At 36.8% G+C, this 21,031-nt stretch overlaps 1 protein-coding gene, 1 long non-coding RNA gene and 1 pseudogene across 2 annotated transcripts; all 3 read right to left on the reverse strand.

The window, feature by feature from the left end:
• Positions 1 to 267: 267 nt before the first annotated feature.
• LOC120139294 lies at positions 268 to 1,192 on the reverse strand. The gene is made up of 2 exons (XR_005517613.1): positions 1,061 to 1,192; positions 268 to 580 (listed from the first exon to the last, which is right to left on the reverse strand). It is a non-coding gene; the product is annotated as an uncharacterized LOC120139294 (long non-coding RNA).
• Positions 1,193 to 4,960: 3,768 nt separating this feature from the next.
• On the reverse strand, positions 4,961 to 5,959 carry LOC120139218 (thaumatin-like protein 1). The gene is made up of 2 exons (XM_039154526.1): positions 5,521 to 5,959; positions 4,961 to 5,157 (listed from the first exon to the last, which is right to left on the reverse strand). The coding sequence occupies exons 1-2, from the start codon at positions 5,952 to 5,954 to the stop codon at positions 5,052 to 5,054; spliced, it is 540 nt and encodes a 179-aa protein (XP_039010457.1). The 5' UTR covers positions 5,955 to 5,959; the 3' UTR covers positions 4,961 to 5,051.
• Positions 5,960 to 13,882: 7,923 nt separating this feature from the next.
• LOC120139287 lies at positions 13,883 to 16,201 on the reverse strand (annotated as a pseudogene).
• Between the last annotated feature and the right edge of the window lie 4,830 nt (positions 16,202 to 21,031).

Genomic DNA, 21,031 nt, shown 5'->3' on the forward strand with positions numbered 1-21,031 from the left:
ATATTTCTGAAAGTGATATTGTTAAAATCTAAAATGCTTTGAAGATAGTGTAATACCCTAATTTTATCCGGACCATTTGAATTCATTTGAAGATAATCGAAAATTTATTTGAAGATGATCGAAAATTTATTTGGAGATTTTGTGCTCAATGACGAACTAATTCAAGTGGTAAATTGTGAAAGCTTACATTTGAAATTTTAAGTGCTTCATTTGATCGTAACCATATTTGTTTCACTGTGGAATTCAAGATATAAATTGAAGACCAAATTCAAATCCAGATTAAATGCTTAAAGCCCAATTGCAAACCAATTTAATTACAAGCCCAAGTAAGACCCAGTTACAGGCCCAGAAATGACCCAATTACAAGATCCGTTTTGAAACACCTCAACCGAGTGCCCCCACGTGAAGCCCTCGGGGCTGTCACGCACACCACGCTAGCACTCTGACCGAGCAGCTCGGTTCCCCCATCACCCACGCCATGCATGCTCCCCGAGTGCCCTGCTTCACGACCATCCCAGCTCACATGTGAAGCCACCGCTCACTAGCCCACGACCGCCGTTGCTGCTACTAATAAAAAACCCTGCAGTTTCAGAAGCATAGATCAGAACAAACCAAGTACCAACGCACACACAAATGATATTTTATTTGCACTCATGGGTTTTTCCAAGGAAGGAAGCACGGGGAGCAGGGGAGAACCATTTTTCAACACAAACAAGGGGGAGGGGGGTTCAGCAACCAGGGAGGAACGAAAGGATTTCCATCAACCATTCGAAAGAAAAAAAAGTTTGGGGAGGAGGTTCACGAACAGAAAATGATTCAAAGAGTAGGGGGGATTTTGAGAGTTTGTAATAGGGGTCTTCCCTGGGAAACAAAAGAGAGGAAAAGCATTGTAATTCTACCCATTTCGGGAAATTAATACAAAAAGATCTTCTCATCATTCAAAGAAAGCAAAAGCAATCTGTTAACAAGCAACAAAAAATTCCAGAGAGTGAACCCAAAGAAATCAGTGCCTTTCGAACAAAAGCAAAGTTTAGAGAATAGAAGAAAGTGAAGCGTTTACCTTGTTGATTCGAGTCCTTCGTCGCCGGTAACCACCCCGGCCGTGGTCAGAGAGGTAAATAGAATCCATGTATGTTATTTAGGAGTTTTTTAGAATTGAAACCTTGTCCATAGGAATAAAAAAGCATATAAAAATTACCTTTTCTTCTTCGTTGTGTTAGTTTTTTTCGTCGTTAGGGGGAAACTCGGGCGATAGAGGGCAGCGGTGGCCGCTTGGCTTCGGTCGGGGTCTTGCTTGGAAGGTCATAGAACGTAGGTGTTGGGTTTTAGATTAGGGGTTTGTTTTGTCGTTGGTTTGGGAGGTAGTCGGAGGCATAACGGCCACCGATCGGTGGTGGCCGGCCTAGAGCGAGCCTTTGTGGCTCTCGGTCGAGCGGTGTTGAGAGTTGAAGAGAGAAAGACAGAGAGAGCGGCTGAGTTGCAGTGAGGATGAGAACAAATGAAATTAGGGTTTAGTTTTTACCCTATATGTTATATATATTGGCATTGTGAAACGGCGTCGTATAGGAGCTTAGGATTCCCCGTTCCCCGCCTGGGTTATTCTCTGTTTGGGTCATTCTATTTTTACATTTCATTTTATTTTAGTCCCTAATCGAATGTTTTCATGTTTTTAATTTTGTCCCATTATCTTGCGTGCATTTAATTTCATCCTTAATTAGTCTTGTATTTAGTTTCTGTTGTTTAAACATTTCACTTTTAATTTTCGCATGTTTCGTTTTAGTCCTTGATTCGAGCGTTTCTGTGTTTTTAATTTAGTTTCTTTATTTTACGCAAGTTTAATTTCAGTCCCAAGTGTTTGTATATTTACTCTTTTCTGTTTTAAACATTTGACCCTCATGTTCTGCATGTTGTATTTTAGTCCTGAGTGGTAATATACTTAGTTGTTGTTTTCTTAGACTTTTGACTTTCATTATTTTGCATGCTACGTTTTAGTCCTTAAATCAATGTCTTTCTCTTCCTAATTTCACTCCCATATTTTATGCGCATTTTAACTTAGTCATAAAATCAATGTTTTTGTATTTCTGATTTTGTTTCCATGTTTTATGCGTATTTAATTTCAGTCCCAAATGTTGTGTCATTTAGTTCTTGTTATTTTAGACATTTTTCTTTTATGTTTTTGCATGTTTCGTTTTAATCCCTAGGCCGAATTTTTCATGTTAGTAATTGTGTTCCTTTATTTTATGCGAATTTAATTTCAGTCCTACGTATGTTTAGGAAATTATTTCAATTTCAGTACATGGAATGCGATGGTTTATATCTTAGAACTTAATTTGTGCTCAATTTATGATTTTAACTTTAGAGTTTATTGCTCATTCCTCTTCAGTTCTTATGTTTGTTTGTCATGACATTTTTATTTATTTGTGTGTTCATCTAGATATAAGTTTTCTTAGAATATTTTTTTTGATATCCTCAAGTGCATAACTCGACTCCTAATCACATAATCGGATTAAGGGTAATATTCTTTTAATTTTAAATTGTCGAAATGGCTTCTCTTAACTTACTAGAGAGTCGTTTTGATATTTTAAATTAAAAGTATATCTCGTCAGTAACACCCAAATGAATTTTGATTCATCACTTTAAAATTTGGGAACGAAAGAAAAAGAAATGATCGGTTATTTAAATTTGTTGAGAAAAGATCGTTAGAACTCACCTAAAGATCTAGTCTCAATACTTGTAAATAATCGAATATTCTTTATCTTTCTAATGGCTTGGTAAATTTAATTTAATCTATTTTGATGCTTGTAATATTCATATATTGTTTTTTTTGTCGGGGATCATAAATCAAATTAAACTCAAACTTGTGAAATTCGTTGCAAAGACATTAATTAATTGACTAGGTACTAATTTAGGGCACTGTGGGGGTGCTAATCCTTCCCCCACGCGTAACCGACTCCCGAATCCGGATTTTGGTAACGTAGACTGCAAATTTGTCGCTTTAATTAAAATTATTTTATTTAAAATGGCAAAATGTTTTTGGGTGCCCAATCAACCCTAATCAAAGATTGGTGGCGACTCCTCGAACCGTACATTTTATTTTAAAAAGGAATCCCAAATTTTTCGAAACGAGAGGTTTTCTAAAATCGCATTGTTTTTAATTAAAAAATCAATCAGAGATCAATAATTAAAAATGACGCGGTTTTCAAAATCTCACTCCTCACCGGTTAAAAATCGTTTCGACAGATAGTATTCTATTTATTCTTATTTAAACCTTTTTCAAAATCTTGTTAATGGATTTATCAAGTTTAATGTTCCCTTTGAAGTATATTCTCAAAAATAACTTTGAAATAATTACGCATTCCTTATTTATACGTAAAAAGAGATGAAGATTCATCTTAAAAAAATAAGATATATAAATATTATTGGTTGAGATCACTGATGATGTGGTTGGGACCTTGGAATTACACATTAAAATGACAAGGATGCTTGACTTCAAATTTCAATCCCTTCCCTAAGCTATCGCTTTTTCTTTGAAATTTTTAATAGAATCCGAAAAGTATAAATACTATTACATAATTTGGAGGTCTCCACGGAAGCTGCTCTCAACCTGACGTTAGGGACAATTTACTATCCTACCTCCCCCTTACCCATTACATATGACAATAAGGGTAAGCTATTTTTTTTTAAAGTACAAATACTATTACATCATGGATCTTGCTCTTTTTGCTGACAAGCCAAGTATTAATAAGAGAAAATCAGGAAGTTATACCGTACAGTAATTTTAATATATGACTAAGAAAATGTGTTATCGATTTTGTTATTTTTTAACAAAATTGAAAAAAAATTACTGGAAACATTATTAGTTTTACCCAAAATATTATTAAGCGCTTTACCGAGCTTGGTAATATATCCGGTAAAGCGTTACCTAAAATATTATTTTTTCTACCGGATATATTATCAAAGTCGGTAAAGCGCCCAATAATAATATTTCCGGTAGAAGTAATAATGTTTCCGGTGATGTTTTACCGATTTTGTTAAAAAAATAATAACAAAACCGGTAGCGACTTTCCTTAGCCATATATTAAGCTGTCGCACGTGAGATTTCCCCAGTAAATCAATAAATAAATAAATAGATTGATAAATATTATTATTATTTGATATATTAATATTATTTTTTATAGTTTATTTCAATCTATTGTCAAATATCCCATTTATATAATTAAATTATTAAATGAAAGTATGTGACAATAAATTAAGATCATTTGCTGAAAACATCACTGCTAATATTAAATAAATATCCATAAATGTACAGTTATTTATGTATAAATTAATATATTCGAATTTACTTTTTTAATAATTTCTACTTAAAAGGAAAAATAGAATTCTACTCCTAAAGAGTGCCAAACCTACAATCTAAAAAAGTAATAAAGTATCAATATATAACTTTTAATCACGTGCTCTAGAGATTGTTGACTCGAATTCATCTATCAAGAAATTAGAGATATATTAAAAAATATAAGATGTAATCTAATTATTTAATAATATGATTGATATAATAATTAGAGTAAATTTAAGGGTGGTGACTGGCAAACCCACGCCGGCCCTAAACTTAAAAAAAAAATAACTGTCATCAGGCATAGGAAACGTGGGCAAAAGAAAAATGCACTTCATTATGAACAATTAGTGACAAATGAACGCATCACCGTTGGCATGTTAGAAGTAGGCGACAGTTCCTCCACTAAATCAATCAAGAATATGCCCTTAATTTGCCAGCTCTCTATCCTTCAACAGATTCCGTGGGAAAAAAAGTAGCTGATGATGGATCAAATACAATATCTTCCTATCTTTTGTTTGTCTATAGAGGGAAAGTAAAGAAAAGAAAAGAACTCTTCGCTTCTTCAAGTTGGAGAAGGAAATTGCAGGGCGGTGATACTGTGATATCATCGGATGTTGGGATTGTTGACTGCAATTTGCCCAAGTTTCAGATGACAAAATTTGTCATACGGAAGGGAAAAGGCATGGTGGCATTATTCTCAGAAAAGATGCCACAATCGTCATATTGCAGCCAAAGTGGCGATGGCGCCGCCAATGAGAGCTGATGATGCGGGATGAGGACCGGCTGATGAGATGTCAACCGCCATGGGATTGGACGATTTCACACTGCAAACACACATAAATCCAAGTGTCAGCGCCTGAAATCCAACCAACAAGGTTTTAAAATAAGTTGCGTGTACACAACTGGCGTCCAGCAGTTGCACCATGGGACGATGCTGATATTTAAGACTTGAAGCACACATGAAGATTAAATAAATAAAAATATCAAAAAAGAACGTGCAAGCCATATCTGGGTACCGGTCCCATGTGACTCCCAAACCGACCTTGGAACTAAAACCTTTGAAATAAAGAAATGCACAATGCTCAACATAATACTCATAATAACATGTTGTCCCCATAACCACAGTAAACATAACATGATAAAACATGAAACTGTAATTTAAATTGTTAGTCTCTAAGGATTTAGACCTGGCGGCAGGGGAAGGGCAGAAAGTGATATCGTAATCAGCGGCAGCACAAGTGAAGGTACTGGTTCCATCATCATAGGCGTAGCTATAAGCCGTAGGACACGCAGTCTTGAAGAATTGGGAGTAAGAGCTAGGCTTGCACGTATTCGGAGTAGCATAAGCTCCGCTGCAGCAATATTGGGGATCCCCAAACGCATCGCATGCACTCTTACATGCAACCCCTTCACTCCCATCCACAACCTTAAGCTCCACAGGACAGTCACCATTCAAATCCGCCGCACATCCCGCCGATCTACAGTTACCTCCTGTTCCACCCCTCGGGGATATCATCATCGGCAGATTGTACCCAGTCAACAAGGCTAACATCATAGAAATCCAATCCACCGGCACCATTAAGCGTAAACTCCGCAAGCGAGGCGGGAGGGATGGTGCCATCGCTTGAACATTCGAATGCCGACGAGGGGGGAAATCAGATTTGCGAACGCTAAACGAATGAGCATGAACACGAACAAAACATGAACACTTTAAAAAATAAACATATTAACACAAACATAACTTTATTCAGTAAACTTGGTTCATTTCTATACACCTATTGAAAAGAGATAGATGTTGCAAATTATTGAAAAATAGTGTTGTAGTATTATAATCTAAAATTTTTGTTTCAATAATAAAGTTAAAAAAATGTGCAATTAAAATAGAACCTGTAATCGGATAGAACTGAATAAATAGAAGAAGAGTTATGTTGAGGCCTGAATGAACAGTTTCCTTAAGATAGATTCGTCCTCTCCTCGGTGCTTTGAGTAACGTTAGATGTCGGTCTCCCAAGATACAATAACAAACGTTCACAACAGTGAGCACAACCGTAGTGAACAATCAAACACAATCTTTGTCTTTATCTATCACCGGAAAATGACTTTGGAAGAATCGGAGAATTGAAAGGAAAGTACTTGAAAGAAAGTAGTAAAAAATTGTGTATTGAGATGTGTCACAACTTAGTCTTTATATAGGGAGAGGAATTTGTATTGAAAGGTTAAGACCTTTAAATGAAATGACTTAACCATTTGATTAAAAATTATAACCTTTTGATTAAAAGGTTAACATGAAAATACATGACTTTTGGGGTGAAATGAAATAACTATTTTTAATGAAAATACTTAATTATTTTTCATGAATAGTCATGATTGAATAAATCGATTCATTCATATTTTTCCAACAATCCCCACATGAATGAATTTGATTGTTTAAAACATTAACTCGATGTAGTGATAGATTCTACATTTGATATTTGCATAGGATAGGTAGGCGTCCCCCTTTGAACCTTCCCTTGTGAAAATATGTTTACCTTACTAGTTGTCCAATAGACATGATGTCCTTGAATTGTCCTGTCGTTTGTGTAATCGATGACATACCTCACACAAATATCTTACTGAAAAGAGTTTGGTTCTCATGGTTATGTCCATATAGCCGTGGACGTCTACTGGTTCTGCAAGAGCTTAGAGAACTATGCCCCAATAGTCTCTTTGAAGCGGCTCCACTTAACTCTCACATATGTGACTTATGTTGTTTGGTTCAACGAAACACATATTGGTCATTAAAAGCATTGTTTAACCTTATTCACATTTTAGTCATTATTTTCATCATAGGAATGGGTTTGTGAATAAAAACCTCCACAATGACCTCACCAGGTCTATGCAAGTAGGTTGTCCCATTGAACCTAGATCTTGGGATCTCCAGTCAACTAGGTTGGGTTTTCCTTCACATAGAGCCTTAACAATTCATGGGCTTTAGTCCCATTCCTCTTGATGTTTTATCAACTTGATCACGATTCAACCCTTTGGTTAGCGAATATGCAATGCTATCTTTTGATCTTACAAAATAAATAGAAATAACTCTAGTTGAGATCAGTTGTCTAATGGTATTGTGTCAACTTCGCATGTGTCTCAACTTACCATTATACATTACATTTTGTGATCTACCAATTGTGCTTGGTTATCATAATATATACATATTTTGGGTACAGGCTTTGGCCATTCAGGTCGTCAACATATAATGACTTTTCATGTCGTCAACATATAGGCATACATATCCATCAACAGTGATTTTGACATACACACATTTGTCACACTCATTTATTTTAAATTCATTTGATATCATTATTAAACTTTTCATGCTATTGCTTTGGTGGTTGCTTAAGTCCATATAATGACTTTATCAACTTACATACTTTCTTTTCTTGTCCTGGAGCTACATAACCTTCAGGTTGTTCCATTTAAATTTCCTCATCAAGGTCTCCATTAAGAAAAGCAGTCTTAACATCCATTTTATGTACTTCTAAATTCCGTAAAGTGGAAATTGCAAGTATCATTCTTATAGAAGTTATTCTTGATACGGGTGAATATATATCAAAGTAATCAAGACCTTCCTTTTGTCGGTACCCTTTAATAACCAATCTGGTCTTGTACTTATCTATTGTTCCATTTACTTTCATTTTTCGTTTGAAAATCCATTTAGAATTTAATGGTTTAAATCCATGAGAAAGATCCACTAATTTCCACATATGATTTTGCATGATGGAATCAATTTCACTCTTGGTGGCATCTTTCCAAAAAAAATTCAGATGAATGTATACCTTCGCTATAAGTTACAGGTTCAGTCTCTAGCATATAGGTTAGAAAATCTGATCCAAAGGATTTTTCTACCCGTGCTCTTTTACTTCTTCTTGGCTCTATCTTGACTTCAACATCTTGTTGGAAGTCTTGACTATTTTCATTAATAGTTTCTAAAGTTCGTTTCCTTGAACTTGATCCAACTTCTCTAATTTTACAAGGAAATATATTTTCAAAGAATGAGGCATTTTTAGATTATAATATCATATTCTTGTAAATTTCTGGATTCTTTGATTCATGCACAAGAAATTGATATGCATTGTTGTGGTGAGCATAACCAATGAAAATACAATCCACTGTTTTAGGACCTATTTTCATTTGCTTTGATAAAGGATCCATTACCTTTGCAAGACACCCCCACACTTTCAGGTAATTGTAGGAGGGTTTCTTGCCTATCCACAACTCATATGGTGTCTTGTGTTTTTTCTTGCGAGGAACCTTATTTAAAAGATAATTTGCTGATAATACAGCTTTCCCCCACATGTTCTGTGACAACCTAGAACTTCCTAGCACAACGTTCATCATTTCCTTTAATGTTCGATTTTTCCACTCTGCTACTCCATTCGATTGAGGAGAGTATGGTGGTGTTACTTCATGAATAATATCATGTTGTGCACAATATTGAATGATTCAACATATTCACCACCACGATCACTTCTCACCCTCTTAATCTTTTTGTTAAGTTGGATTTCAACTTCTTGCTTATAGAGAATAAATTTTTCTATATCTTCATCTTTGCTTTTAAGCAAATATACATAGCAATATTTTGTGCTATCATCAATGAAGGTAATAAAAATATTTATTCCCTCTTTTAGTTTGAACAAATTTTAAGTCACAAACATCACTGTGTATTATAATCATTTCCTTGTTAGTTTAGCTTCAACACATGTTTCATATTTATGATTATAATTAATGTGAAATGGGAGAATATGTTATAAGTTAATTAATCTACGTAAAGTATCATAATTAACATGTTTGAGTCTACCATGCCATAAATTTAATGACTCAATCATATAAACAAAAGAAGAAGAATCATTCTTATTTATATTTTTAGCTTTTACAGAGATAGCATTGTGTTTCCACATATTGTTTAATACATATCCCCTTCCCACAAATATTTCTCCTTTTGATAAGACTAACTTCTAGGATTCAAACACCATCCTAAAGCCATGTATACTTAGGAGGGTCCCAGAGACAATGTTCTTTCATATGTCAGGCACATACAACACATTTTGAAGCTTCAACTCTTTTTCAGAAATCATCTTTAAAATTACAATGCATTTCCCCTTGATCTTGGAAGTTGCAGCATTGCCCATATAGAGTTTTTCTCCCTTCTCACAAGAAACCAACTTAGGAAAGGAGTCCTTGTCGCAACAAATATGGCGTGTGGCACCAGTATCAAGCCACCATTCTCTTGGATTTGAATCTACCAAGTTTACTTCAGAGACCACAACACATAGTTCAAGTTCAAATACTTCCTTGGAAATTTCTGTCACAACATTAGCCTCTTTTGTTCTAGACATTTTTGGAAGCCTACATTGGGATGAAATGTGTCCCGTCTTATTGCAATTAAAGCTCCCTTGGAATTTTTGCTTCTTCGAAACACCGCCTTTTGGTCCTAGTTTAGACTCAATTAGAGCTTGCTTTCTTTTCTTGAAGTCCTTTTTTACTTCCACCACATTTTCCGTGGCAATGTTATGATTGGCTATTTTGTTTAACCTTTTAGCCGCACATCGATTGTCTTCTTCAATCCGAAGTCTCACAATCAGATCGTTCACTGTCATTTCTTTTCTCTTATTTTTAAGATAATTCTTAAAGTCATTTCAAGCAAGCGGAAGTTTTTTAATAATGGTCGCCACCCGAAAGGATTCACTTATAATCATCCCTTATGCGAGAATACCATGAATGATTAGTTGGAATTCTTACACCTGATTCACAACAGTTTTAGAATCAACCATTACAAAGTTTAAGAATTTGGCAACTAAGAATTTCTTAGCACCAACATCTTCAGTTTTGTATTTATGGTCTAATGATTCTCATAGTTCCTTAGTTGTTTTCTTTACGCTATATACTTCATAAAGTGCATCAAATAAACCATTCAAGATGTAGTTACGACATAGGAAATCAGAGTGCTTACATGCTTCGGTAATGTTGAATGCGGTTGCAGCATCCACTTCATCCTCTCTAATAGTAGGAGGATCGTCCTTCAAAAATTTGGCCAGATTCAATGTCGTCAAATAAAACAACATTTTATGTTGCCATGTTTTGAAATTATCTCCATTGAATTTTGCATACTTTTCATTATGACTCATGGTCACAGGTAACGTTTGGCTCGCAGCCTGAGTGTGTGTAGCGACAATCGCATTAGATTGTGAATTGGATGAAGTATCAGACATTTTTCTGTAATCGAAATCAAAACCGAAATAATAAATATAATATGAAACGAAATATATATTAACCTAAATATATTACCACGGTAATCTGTTTGAGTTTAGATTGAACTACAACACAAGAAATATGTCTTAAGATTGTTGCAAATTATTGAAAAATAATGTTGTAGTATTATAATCTAAAAACTTCATTTCAATAATAAAGTTTAAAAAAATGTGAAATTAAAATAGAACATGTAATCGGATGGAACTGAATAAATAGAAGAAGAGTTTTGTTGAGGCCTGAATGAAAAGTTTCCTTAAGACAGATTCGTCCTCTCCTAGGTGCTTTGAGTAACGTTGGACGTCAGTCTCCCATGATAAGCACAACCGTAGTGAACAATCGAACATAATCTTTGTCTTTATCTATCACCGAAAAATGACTTTGGAAGAATCAGAGAATTGAAAGGAAAATATTTGAAAGAAAGTAGTAAAAAATTGTGTGTTGAGATGTGTCACAACTTAGCCTTTATATAGGGAGAGGAATTTGTATTGAAATGTTAAGACCTTTAAATGAAATGACTTAACTATTTTATTAAAAATTATAACCTTTTCATCAAAAGGTTAACATGAAAATACATGACTTTTGGGGTGAAATGAAATAATTATTTTTCCAACAAGAGAGAGAGAGGAAGAGAGAGAGATGGAAAGATAGAGGAGAAAGAGAGGGAGAGGGGAAGAGAGGGGGAGGGGGAGGGGGAGGGAGGGGGAGGGGAGGGAGGGGGAGGGGGAGAGAGAGAGGGGGGAGAGAGAGAGAGAGGGGGGGAGAGAGAGAGGGGGAGAGAGAAGAGAGGGAGAGGGGAGAGGAGAGAGAGGGGGAGAGGGAGAGAGAGAGGGAGGGAGGGAGGGAGGGAGAGAGAGAGGGAGGGAGAGAGGGAGGGAGGGAGGGAGGGGAGAGAGGGAGAGAGGGAGGGGGGAGGGAGAGAGAGGGAGAGAGGGAGGGAAGAGGGAGGGAGAGGGGAGAGGGGGAGGGAGGAGGGGGAGGGAGGGAGGGAGGGGGAGAGGGAGAGAGGAGAGGGAGAGGGGAGGAGGGGGAGGGAGAGGGGAGGAGAGGGGGAGAGGAGAGGGGAGAGAGGGAGAGGGGGAGGGGGAGGGGGATGGGGAGAGAGAGAGAGAGAGAGAGAGAGAGAGAATAAATAAAAAACGTGTGGTGAACTTTGCTGGTTCAGCTCACTTGACCTTCAATTGGGATTCTCTTCATAACACAAAGTGAGCATCATGGAATGCGGCCTTTAAAGGAGGGGAAAGGCTTGGAGCAATATAAAGCCTTTGCTATATAAGTACACACACAACTAATGGGAAACATGTGCATTATTTCATTGGTCACCGATGGATGTAAATTGCATCCGGAATTTGGGATTAATCAATGAATTTAAGCGGTTGAGTAGTTGTAATAATGAGAAAACAATTTGCGTATAGTTAAACATCCCCAATAGTCTTCAGCTCCTTCTCTGACTGTGAGGCATAGGGGCTTCTCTGGATTTTATTTGACCATCGATTTTGAGAGAAAATAATGGGAATCGGGAGCTTTGTAGCAGAAAGAAGCATGCCTTAATTTGCCTATAACTTGATTGGAATCACAGGCTTGGGCCACTCATTCATCGCAAACTATGAAGGGCCAGTTTATTTATACTAGTTGTTGTAATACCCACTTGACAGGTGATTTAAGCCCAACCAACATCACTGAAACCTAATAACATTTCATTGTAAAGTTGTATTCTATTTTCCATGTTCCACCAAAACTGATATTCAACAAGACCAAAATAGGTGATAAACGTGGAGGTGTTAGTTGATCTTTTTGCTAACAGACAAGCTGCTCCGTGAATCATTTACAGTTGACTAGGCTGAGTCAAAGTATTCATCTCCACTGAAGATGTTACATTCAACCCCCTTTCACTTTTCCAATCTTGAATAGTCTAAAAAGGTGATTGAAATATGTATACTGTCTTCTTTAACAAGGGGCTCTCCTCTTGACACGTTGACGTGAATTTATACGGTAATGTTGTTTTGTTTTTGGCATGATTCTTTAGATTGAACCATTATCAACCATTCAAGAAATGGGGCATCACCAAAGATGATAATAGTATCATTTTGTAGCAACATGGATGAATATCTAGACAACAGAACCAAAATTTTGAGCTTTCAATAACATGCTTTCATTTCTACAAAACCAGGCCTTGTGTCATTTAGCCTCCTTGGAAAAGATGAGCTCTTAAGTTGTAATATAACAGAACTCCTTCAAGTTTGGATAAGAAGAAATATTCAAACATCAGAAGGAAGAAATAACGTGAATCATACAGTGGAAAGCGATGGGTGTTCATGTGAATATCTGGGTTACTCGACTTCCCTTTTTCAAACCCAACCATTATTTCCCATAACGTTTAAAACAAGAAAAAGAATGTCATCACAAAGGAGACAAAATTGGCACCACAGATTGCTTGGACACAAATGCACTTTCACCATGAAAAATGCCCTCAGCTAACTATTCCAAGCTTGCTGTTGTCATGGGCTTAAATTTTTAACTAGTTTAACATGTGATGGTAAACTGAAAATTGACTGCACACTTATTTGGGGTAAAAACTACAAATCCAATCTTCTTTAGTGGGTGGATTTTGACAAGCACACGGACGTTTCCCCCACTTAATCATATTTTTGGAACAGAGGAATTCGTGCCTATCATTTTATTTGGTTGCTTTGAAAAGTTTATGAGATATTGCTTTCAGCCTATCCAGTGGTTTAGCTTGCTGTTTATCTCATGTGAGAACATGTTACATGTTCTTATTTGTTCACTACCAACTTGCAACAAGGTATAAATGCAGGCAGCTCTGCAGTTGGGGTTACGAAAATGGAATACCATTTTGTATTTTGTAAATGAAGTGGCAGCAGACGAGGTCGGTACTTTGAGGTTCGTTAATTATGCTTTGCCTCTATGAGCTTGATTTTTGGCTACGTCCCTGCCGAGAAAAACCCTCAAGTTTGAGGTGTGAGAATGAGTGAGTCTTTTATGGTCAATAGGACTTCGAAAAGACTCCCAATTATTGGTTCACCTTCAAATCAATGCTTCCCATTTTCATCTCCTGATAATCTGCAATCTTTTTTCAGATAGCCTTTTCCCTACATTACCTCATTCCTAGCTGTTCCAAAATATAACCAACTTGTCAAAGTATCAATAATGCAAATTAGAAAGATATGAATAAATGTATTTATACTTTATATATAAATAAAAAACCAACATTACAGTTGTGATTCCCAAAGGAACAAAAAATTATGTGGACTTACAATATGAACCCCATAACAATATATCATGAACTCCTTCCTGACCTTAAACCAGCAATGCAGCTCCGCAAATGACTGAAAAACACTTATGATCACCGATGGAAGACCGATAACTGTATGTACACTCCATTATAAAATGAAGGGACATTGTTTCGAACAAGGAATTACAAAGGAAATGTGATTGAATCAATGAAACCCCCTTGAACCTCTTGACTGATACAGCTCCAGTCTGCTTTTGGCCTCTTGTAGAAGAGCGTCTATAGTTTCGTCCTGGGTCGTGTAGGACTGCTTTGATGCCCATTCAAGCACCGTAAGTGCCTCAGCTTGGGCAAGTTCTTTGCTATCCGGTACGTGGAGGGCAATGTAGCATAGGAGAACCAATGCCGAGAGTTGAACTATTTGTTCTCCGAAATAAACTAGCTGAATCAAATGCTTTGCACCACCTGCACTAATGATTGCCTTGGAGTGATCAAGGTGTAGGTAGTTATCAGTGCAAGCAAAGTTGGTGAGGGCAACAGCAGCCTCCTTGGAAACCTCATCTTCCCTCTCATCAAGAAGTTTAACCAACGGGGCAATCATCCTTGTTTCGGTTGCTCTAAACGTCCTTGCCAAATTACCAATAGCCTTGATACAAGGAATCAGCAGCTCCGAATCAGCCTTCTCGGTAATCTTCAACAGCTGATCAACCACGAGCTTACAAGCATGGGAATTTGGCTTAAACGCATACCTTCTCAAATCGGTGTCCCGTGCTGCCACAGCTGTAATTTCCATTAATGCCATAGCTGAATTAAACTGCACATCATCGGTACCTTTTTCTAACAAAACTGCAAAACATAGCATGCTCTAGACTCGGTGATACTCCGACATATAGACGAATTCCCCTTGGCAAGATGCCACAAAGCTCTAGCTGCCATTGCCTTCATATAGAACTTGGTAGCAGGATCTTCGAGTTCCCTTCCCTTCACAGTCGCGCCGGATTGCTGCGGTTGATAATAAACATGATGAAATTGCTTCACATTGCCCTGACTGTTACTCCTAACATGATTATTACTCGGCTTTTGTGGCAATTTCGCCCCTCCCTTCATCGCCATTGTGTTGGTAACCACATTGTGCATCTGATTCGGGGTTTGGTTCCCCATCGGATGCAGAACCGGACTCTGATGATCTTCATCAACAGCTAATTTCACAGTGGCGTTATTACTATTCGCCATAACCACCGCGTGGATCAAGGTGGCCTTGTTACAAGCAATAGCATATTTACTATGTTCTTGAATGGTTTCAAACGCCAAATGGCTAACGAGTAATCGGATTATATTGTGCTGAGCGAATAAATCTTGACATTTTGGGTAATTAGCTGCGAGTTCAGACACCGCCCACGCCGTCACGGCTTGAACTTTCATAGGACCTTCTTTGAGGATTTTCGTAAACACCGTGCAAACGCCGGCGTGGATCATGTGCTCCACGCTTTCAGGGTCCTTACCCAGAAGCCCAATGGCTTTGGCGGCGTTTTCTTGACCTTCAATTTTCCCTTCCTTGAGTAATTTCAATAACGGTCCAACCCCTCCTTCTTCTATAATCAGTTTCCCGTAACGATCATTGTCTCTGGCCAGGGAAACGAGCGAAGCCGCCGCGTCGGACCGGTTGTCAAGTGAGCCGGTGTAAAGGATCGCGATTTGTTCCCATATTAGACATAAAATGGGCTCGTTTGCGGCGATGGGAGGAAGGCCCAAGTACTCATTGTCGCGATCGTCACCGGAAGCCGATACGCGGAGAAGCCAGGAAACGTCGCCGATTGAGTTGTCGAGATGAGAATACATTTTACGGAAAGCGGCGGCGGGGATGATTGTAAACACGCGCTTCATGAGGCCATTGGCGCGGCATTTGAGGACCAAAGACAAGGCCTTATCGAGGACTAGTTCGGTATCATCGATGATGCGGCGCGTGGGACGTTCGTAAAGATCGGAACTCGCACGCGCCGCCTGCCGGAGCAAGCTAACGAGTTTCTCCGTCTTGGACTTAAGCTCCGCACACTCTTGCTTGAACGAACTCACTTCGTCCGCTGCTTTCGTCACTTGGTCCGCTAACTGAATTGGCTTTGCCAATATTTGCTTCACTATATCCGCCATCACAGCAAACCAAAAAAAGGGTAAACTTTATCAGATCAAAAAATTGGAAAAACAAATCAAATCAATGAGAAAAGGGCAGAGATTTCTTGGGTTTTAGACGTTTTCTTCAGAGGCTTGATGAGGGTGTTTAATGTAGTTTTTGCGTTAGAAAAGTGGAGAGTAAGAAAGAAGAAAAGAGTGGTCATTCATGGCGGACATTTATTAAAAGGTCAAACGCTTCCTTATAGCATTTGTGAAGGGAAACAGCTTTTAGTAACATCAACTGAAGTTTGGGTATTTTTCGTTGGAGAAAGCAGGAGTTTATAATGGAGCAAGTGTTCATCTTATTTTTCCTGATCAGACCAGAAACTGTTGCTCTTCATTTTTATTATTTCAAATAATACAAAATTATTGCTTCCCATTACTACTAAGAATTTCAGATTTGGTAATTATTTCAAAAATTAATATCACTTTAATTTAAAAAATAAAGCTTACAGTGCGAATCAAATAGTGGAATAGTGTTGTTTAAAAAATAAAATTAGGAAAATGGAAATTTAAGGATATACGATAAAAGAATCAAATAATTTTAATGATAAAGGATTGAGATTAATTATTATTTACTTTATTATCTTTTATTTATCTTAACTAAAAAATAATTAATTTTATTATTTATTAAATTTTATTATTTTAAATCAAACTTAAAATTTTTTAGAATTAAGAGCAAAAGAATTGAAGTTTAAAAGTAAATTGTGCGAGGATGAGGATAGAATTAAAACAATATATATATATATACATAGTATTGAACTATATATAAACATGTGGATGGGAAGGAATAATAAGTGACAATCAAATTTATGGTGGGAGAGGCTGGGCCTGGGGATATGCCTTCAAAATTTTAGATTTGTTAATTTTAAAATCATATAAATAAAGTTTTGATTTCTTAATTTTTAGATTCAGTTGTTTGTTATGTTCTCTTAATTTTTTAAGTCTATCTTTTTACTTTTAATTTGCATTTTTTAAAATTTATTAATTTTAAAATTATTGTAATAATTTAATTTATTTAATTAACTATTTGATAATTAAGTTATCGTCTTATGTTATTATTATTATTTATCCTTATAAATTTATCTCAACTAATGGTCTTGATGATTAAAAAAATATTATTTTTTAAAAAATATAGGTTCAAACAGTTATGTCTATAAAATATATGTACATTATCAATATACTAAAAAAATATTATGAACAAATATTATCACGTCTCATATTATTTAAAATAAATTGTCTCTGAATACGATGCAGATAGAGAGAGTGTCGGTATATGAAAAGGATAAAATAGTTGCTAATTGTGGTGCCCTTTCAAAATTTTTTTCTTCTTAAATTCTAGCCTTAGTCTATTTACTATTTAGAACTTGTTGATGAGAAAATAGAATTGTGATGGCTATAAATGATTCATTCTTTCTTATTTAGGCAAAGAGTCGCCACTAGAAATTTTATAAAGATGGTGGACAATGGTGAGTTGAAGAAGACTATGAATAATCGAAAACTCAAAGAGAGAGATATAAAGAGTTACTGTCACATTTTTAGTCTTGTGTGGTGATTTATATATTGGCCTTTAATGTTGGTATCAAGCCTAAGGTTGTGATGATTATCTGTAGTTTAACAAGATAAATAGATATGACTGTCAGCTAAAAAATTTGACTATGGCAGATCGCGTGGGTTTATCAGTGATCATGTCAAGAGACTATAACTAGATGGAGGCTATGGAACTCTAAAAGATGTAAAACTTTAGAGGAATAACAGTGGTGTAACCTGGTGTAGACTAAGAAAAAGATTTTTTTAGGAGGAATCTTGACACCCTTAGAACAGTTCGATGGACGGAGGAGACATATTTGCCTTGGTAGAAATAATGGGGGCTTCCTCTTGTTAGGGCAAAAACATATCGATAATCACAAAAACAATGAATAAATTCATATTACTTGAATGGAAATATCTCAATACTCTTTGAAGGATTCTTTAAGTTGTGACAGTTAGAGTGAGATAAATTTCATTAACTGATGAAGCGGAGGTATCTCAACACCCTTAGGTTGAGAGCATCTCAATGTTTTATGAGCGATAATGAAGATGCTTTTTTTTTCAAAACGAAGGGAATCTCAACTGTCTATTAGCCAGACAATGAAGATATAGATAGAAAATTCTTTGAGTTAGAGAACAGTTGGAATATCTCAACGCTTTATAGAATCTTCTGTCATAGTCCACGAGAAGTTTATCATGTTTTTGAACCACACTAAGCAGGCTAGTGTTTAAGCAGAGGAAAGCTCTGTTAGCCAAAAATTATTTGACGAACTCACACAATAGCTCTTTGAAATTTACTGCAGTTGTCATGGTAAGTGCGTCGTATCAATTTTCGATCCCTCTTTGTATAATGGTTAAGAAGGACTTTATATTTTAGCTCGTAGAGGCCTTTATAACATTTAGATGGTTTATATATTGAGAAATGTATTCAGCGGGGTGTTCGGTTCCATCATAAGTTTCCTTGGGAAATTTGAAGTGTGGGGGTAGAAAGCTGTTAACACGTGGAAATAAGAGGACTATGCTCCTTTGAAGCCTAATTTTCTTTGGAACCATTTGAGGTTCAGAGGTAATCGATCTGACTTCGAATGATTCATATATTTTTTCTCTTATTCTTGCTCTTTTAAGATAATATGTTGAGGCATATACTTAATTGTATCCCCTATTTGGGTAGGACCTAGGGGAACTCTGTTGAAAGTCAAGCAATGCACCAAATTAAAAAGGTTCAAAGTTTGGCAACCAACTTTGAAAAAATGGTTTTTAAAGTTTGGTAAATGTTTCTTTGAAAATGGTTTTCAAAGTTTGGTAAATGTTTCTTTGAAAAATGGTTTTTCAAAGTTTGGTAGATGTTTGTTGAAATATTGTAATGGGATAATCATAATTAGTCACTAGACTTTAGGGTATTTACATGATTAAGTCCTTAAGTTTTAACTATAAATACCATAGCTCATTTAGCTTCAAATCCATCCTAAAAATCATTTCTTTCTCCCAATACTAGAGAGCTTTCTTATGAGTAGTGAGTGTTTTGTAAACACCTGTAAAATTTTCTCTTAGTAAAAGATTTACAGTAGTCCGGAGACGTAAGCAAAATTAGCTGAACTCCGTTATCAATTTCGGGTATTATTTTTCCACTTTTATTTCGCATTCTCACTAATCTGATTATAGAGAAATTACTTGTACTCAGTTTATTTCCTAACAACTGGTATCAGAGCTTTTGGTTGTGAATTTTGTCAATTTTTACGATGTTACTATTCATTACTATTCACGTGAATAGTGAATTTCGTGAATAGTAAAACTTTTGTCGGCGATACGAGTTTGTTGACGGAGGTGTTATAATACACGGTGGTTCGCAAAAATTGTCAGAAACGATCCTAAGAAGCCAAATTCTAGTGGGAGCGATGGCTGCAGACGAAAGGAAGGTGAAAATTGAAAAGTTCGATGGTGCGGACTTTGGCTTTTGGAAGATGCAGATTGAAGATTTTCTGTATCAGAAAAATCTATATCAACCTCTCTCAGGAAAGCAACCAGAGGGCATGAAGAATGAAGACTGGGCTCTTCTCGACAGACAAGCCCTCGGAGTTATCCGACTAACGTTATCCCGCAATGTTGCTTTCAACATAGCAAAGGAAAAGACCACGGTGGGTCTTATGGCGGCTCTCTCAAGTATGTATGAGAAGCCATCGGCCTCAAACAAAGTTCATTTGATGAGACGATTATTCAATTTGCGGATGATGGAAGGGGCATCGATGGCACAACACCTAAATGAACTCAACACAATCCCAACCCAGTTAAGTTCAGTGGAAATTGAATTCGATGATGAAGTTCGAGCTTTAATTCTCTTATCATCTCTACCAGACAGTTAGAATGCTACTGTTACAGCAGTCAGTAGCTCGTCGGGAAACAACAAATTAAAATTCAACGATGTTCGGGATCTGGTATTGAGTGAAGAAATTCCACGGAGAGAATAGGGTGAAGCATCAACCTTTTCAGCCTTACATACGGAGTCCAGAGGGAGAACTTCAGAAAGAAATTCAAATCGTGGCAGATCCAAATACAGAACGGGAAAATCAAGAACGGGAAAGAAAGATTTTACCTGTTATAACTGCAGCAAGAAGGGTCACTTTAAAAGAGATTGCCGAGCGCCGAAGAAAAATACCGGCGCACAGGAATCTACCAACGTGACAGAGGAGACAGGTGATGCCATGATTCTAAGTGTCAACAGTCCGATTGAATCATGGATCTTGGATTCAGGGGCATCTTTCCACTCTACCCCATGCCAAGAAATCATGGAGAATTATGTCAGTGGTGATTTTGGGAAGGTTCATCTAGCTGATGATGAAACCTTGAAGATCATCGGAAAAGGAGACATCCGACTAAAGTTGCCAAACCAGACTACCTGGAAGCTGACTGGAGTGTGACATATTCTTGGCCTCAAAAGAAATTTGATTTCTGTAGGACAGCTTGATGAAAAAAGATATAGCATAACTTTTTCAGGCTGTGAATGGAAGATCATCAAAGGAGCACTCGTCATTACTCGTGGTAAGAAGACTGGTACTCTCTATGTAACATCAAATTTAGAGAATATCATTGCTGCAGCAGATGCTGATGGAAAATCAAACCTATGGCACCAAAGGCTTGGCCATATGAGCGAGAAAGGGATGAAGACACTTTTTTCAAAAGGGAAGCTGCCAGATCTAAAGAATGTAGATGTTGGACTATGCGAGGATTGCATCTTTGGCAAAAAAAAAGAAAGTCAGCTTTGCAAAGATTGGTAAGACACCCAAGGCTGAAAAGTTAGAGTTGGTTCATACTGATGTATGGGGACCATCTCCAGTTCCATCTCTTGCAGGCTCATTATATTATGTCACCTTCATCGAGGATTCTACAAGAAAGGTGTGGATTTATTTTCTGAAGAAGAAATCAGAAGTCTGATACCTTCAGAAAATGGAAGGCCATGGTGGAAAATG

The sequence above is a fragment of the Hibiscus syriacus genome, unplaced genomic scaffold (assembly GCF_006381635.1).
Source record: "Hibiscus syriacus cultivar Baekdansim isolate YM2019G1 unplaced genomic scaffold, ASM638163v2 tig00110733_pilon, whole genome shotgun sequence".
Taxonomy (NCBI): domain Eukaryota; kingdom Viridiplantae; phylum Streptophyta; class Magnoliopsida; order Malvales; family Malvaceae; genus Hibiscus; species Hibiscus syriacus.

Bases quoted from the DNA above. Each gene is read 5' to 3' on its own strand.
- LOC120139218 (XM_039154526.1), bottom strand. From the start codon at position 5,954: ATGGCACCATCCCTCCCGCCTCGCTTGCGGAGTTTACGCTTAATGGTG. The intron at 5,158-5,520 runs GTCTAAATCCTT...GTGTGTTTGCAG, and splicing joins TGCCCTTCCCCTGCCGCCAG to TGTGAAATCGTCCAATCCCA.